The 3,349-nt window shown below is 29.4% G+C and overlaps 1 protein-coding gene across 1 annotated transcript; it reads right to left on the bottom strand.

The window, feature by feature from the left end:
• Positions 1 to 892: 892 nt before the first annotated feature.
• Positions 893 to 1,978, bottom strand: LOC115695438 (uncharacterized). Its single transcript, XM_030622503.2, has 2 exons — positions 1,886 to 1,978; positions 893 to 1,669 (listed from the first exon to the last, which is right to left on the bottom strand). The coding sequence occupies exons 1-2, from the start codon at positions 1,976 to 1,978 to the stop codon at positions 893 to 895; spliced, it is 870 nt and encodes a 289-aa protein (XP_030478363.2).
• Between the last annotated feature and the right edge of the window lie 1,371 nt (positions 1,979 to 3,349).

Raw genomic sequence — 3,349 nt, 5'->3', positions numbered from 1 at the left:
CACATATTTATAAAAAAAATTAAAAAATCATATATACAATTAATATTTTAATGTAAAGAAAAAATAATTTAAAAGTCTAATACTTATAAAATACAATTATATTTTAAAACTTAATAGATTAAATGTACCTTCTATTTTTATATATAATTTTTTTCTACACAATTTAAAATAAAATTAAATATTTCATTATACGTACAATTTTTTTCATTGATTGAATTAGTTATTAGTTATTTTATTTATTTTAATTTATTGTTGAAGACATAAAATAACAATAATTTGTTTTATTTTGTTGAAAAAAAATATTTTTTTTCATAAATATTAAATAATTTAATATTAAAAAGTAACCAATTCAAAATAACCGATAGAATCCGCACTTTTGCGAATTGGATTGGATTAGATTTAAGCTATTGTGCGGATTGAATTGGATGCAAAATATGAAATCTGCACTTATTGCAGATCGGATGCACCATGAATAATATAGTGCAGATTGAATTGGGTGAACACCCTATGAGAAATGCTAACAGGTGGTGTCTATCATATTTTTTGTTATCATATTGTTATCAATTTAATTAAGTATAGATATCATATAATTTGATATAATAATATTTAAAAAATATCGTTAACCAAGTTTTGCCGCTAAAAAATACTAAATACCACTGGCGTCCAATTAAAATGCTCATGAAATATATGTTGTGCATCAAAATATTAAACTCAGGTCATAATCTCATTTAATTAATTAAAGTACAATGAAAGTTACTCACACTACTTGATGTAATACGTTTTTTAATCTTTATTAAATGATTACTTCTGCTACTAAACAAAGTAGTAAATTAGTTGGAACAGACTCCAAACTGAAACAATAATCAGGGAATAATGTAGCAGCTATAGCAAATCAATGGACCACTACATTAGCTGATCGCTTAACAAAGGAAATATAAACATTATACAAACTAGCAAGCAAATTCTTACAATCTTGAATGACTAGACCAAACAAGGAAATCATACTTAACGAGCCTTGAATCGCTTGCACCACGCTCAAGCAGTCGGTTTCGACATGTACATTGCTCCAACCACTGTCTTTAATCCAACTAAGCACTTCTCGAACACCAATTGCTTCGGCCACAATCAGTTCCACCATACCAGAAAGGAGTTTAGTTCGACCCTGTATTAGTAAACCCGAGGCATCACATGTAACCATGCCCAAACCATAGCTTTCTATATTATTAAACAACGTTGCATCTACATTGACCTTGATAGTATTACCACACGGTACAGTCCAATGCTTAGGTACATCTTCAGCCCGTAAGAAAGGCCATGATGATTCCACCTTGGAACTTTGAGCACTTCTCCATTGTTCAAGGTAACGATTAGCAAACACAACAATGTTATCTTCCTTTACCTCGTTCCCCTTCCAAACTAAGTCATTTTTTGCACCCCATATGGCCCAACAAGTTGCAGCAATTATGCACATTAGATCAGTGGAAGCTTTGTGGAAAACCACCACACACCAGTCGAAGAACGATTGCCCAACTCGTACTACCGTGGTTATTCCGGCCCTATTCCAGTAGTTTTTAATCACACGACAGGTAACAAGAGCGTGTAGGATTGATTCTTCTTCGTCATGGCAGACGGGACACATAGGACTAACATCAACATGTTTGGTTCGTAGCTAAACCATAGTTGGAAGATAGACTGTACAGGCACACCACATCAGATTCTGAATCTTAGAAGATAATTTTAAACCCCATAGAATGTGCCAGAAGTGCGAGTCACTATCACCATATCAGCGACCCTTCAGGCTTTGCAACAAAGCATATGCACTCTTAACAGTATAGATGCCTAAATTGTCCTTCGAACAAATATGATGGTCGTCTGCTGAAGCTACCTGCAAAGGTATGTTCTTGATAAGCCTCCAATCTCTCTGCACAAACATGTCATGCGTCAAATCCTCATCCCAACTACGCTCCCCAGGTTTCATCAAGTTGCAAACTCGTGTTCCAACTAGTCTTGGATGGTCAGAAACCACCTGTGGGTTCAACACCTCAGGGAGCCAAGGCTCACCCAGAACAGAAATGTTGCAGCCGCTACCTACAAACCAAGAAACACCTTTCTCCACTAAACTGTGTGACTCCAAAATACTTCTTCAAACGAAGCTTGAGTTAGACTAAGTAATCTCACTAAATATTGTTTTCATAATTATTGAATTTTTGTGAACATCTAAACTAAAATATGTATATATTTATTTGACTAAAAGTTGAAACTCACATTATCTAAATATATTATAAAATAAATATAGGATCCAACACAAAGTTTACATTGTTCATCATAATTTTAAAATTCCCATACATAAACCATTGGAAAATTATCAAGTGGTCTCCTTTGGTTTTGCAGTGCGGTGGAAAAGTTATAATCCTACATAACAAACATGTTACAACTCACTCAAATAGAAAAACATATAACAAAAACCTAATAAATTTTTAAATAATACATAATTCAAACGAGCTAGTTATTGCACATATGCTTTTTTTTTTCTTCATTCTCACGTGAATAAGGAATGGGAAATTTTATTTACACCCCAAAATTTTCTAAAGGCACCCCATTTTAATAATTTTTATTTTATATAAAATTTATATCTTTAATTGTACTAAATTTTTTTAACTTTTTTTTTCCAATTCATATTCTTAAAAAATATACCTATCAAACAAAAATAAATTATATTTTAAATATTATGAGGAAAAAATTAAAATAAAAAATTATATGAAATTTTCTTAAAAAAAATTAAAAAAAAATATACATGAGTTAGAAAAAATTATGAAAATAAAATCAAAATAAGTATTGAAATTAACATGAAATAATGTGAGAAAAAAAAAATTTAAAAAATATTAAGAGTAATTTTTAAAAATTATTTAAGTTTATATTTTTTTAATAATGGGGTGTACTTATCATTTTATGGGGTGTAAATAGAACTCCCCATAAGGAATTTACCCTTCCTTTTTGTACAATTAATTATTTTTCTAATATAGGCCAATGGAAAAATTAAATTTCATTTTTTATATTGAAGGAATACATGGGTATAGTAGGCACCACCATTTTTTTTTTTTAAAAAAAAAAACAATAACAAGAAAAAAAAAATCAAATTATTTATGATTTTTTTTTTTGACATAGTAATAATTTATGATGTAGAAGATGAGGATCTAAATATTTTACATACATATATTAAAGTACATGTGTAATCGACTATTTGAATTATGATTTTAATACTATAAATTATTAAAAGAAATTAATCAGATACATTCTATAACTTTAATATAATATACATCATTTAATAAAGAATTTGGATACAATTTCT

The sequence above is a fragment of the Cannabis sativa genome, chromosome 6, assembly GCF_029168945.1.
Source record: "Cannabis sativa cultivar Pink pepper isolate KNU-18-1 chromosome 6, ASM2916894v1, whole genome shotgun sequence".
Lineage (NCBI taxonomy): Eukaryota > Viridiplantae > Streptophyta > Magnoliopsida > Rosales > Cannabaceae > Cannabis > Cannabis sativa.
The sequence above is the reverse complement of the archived record's forward strand: the minus strand, read 5'-3'. Positions and strand labels throughout refer to the sequence as shown.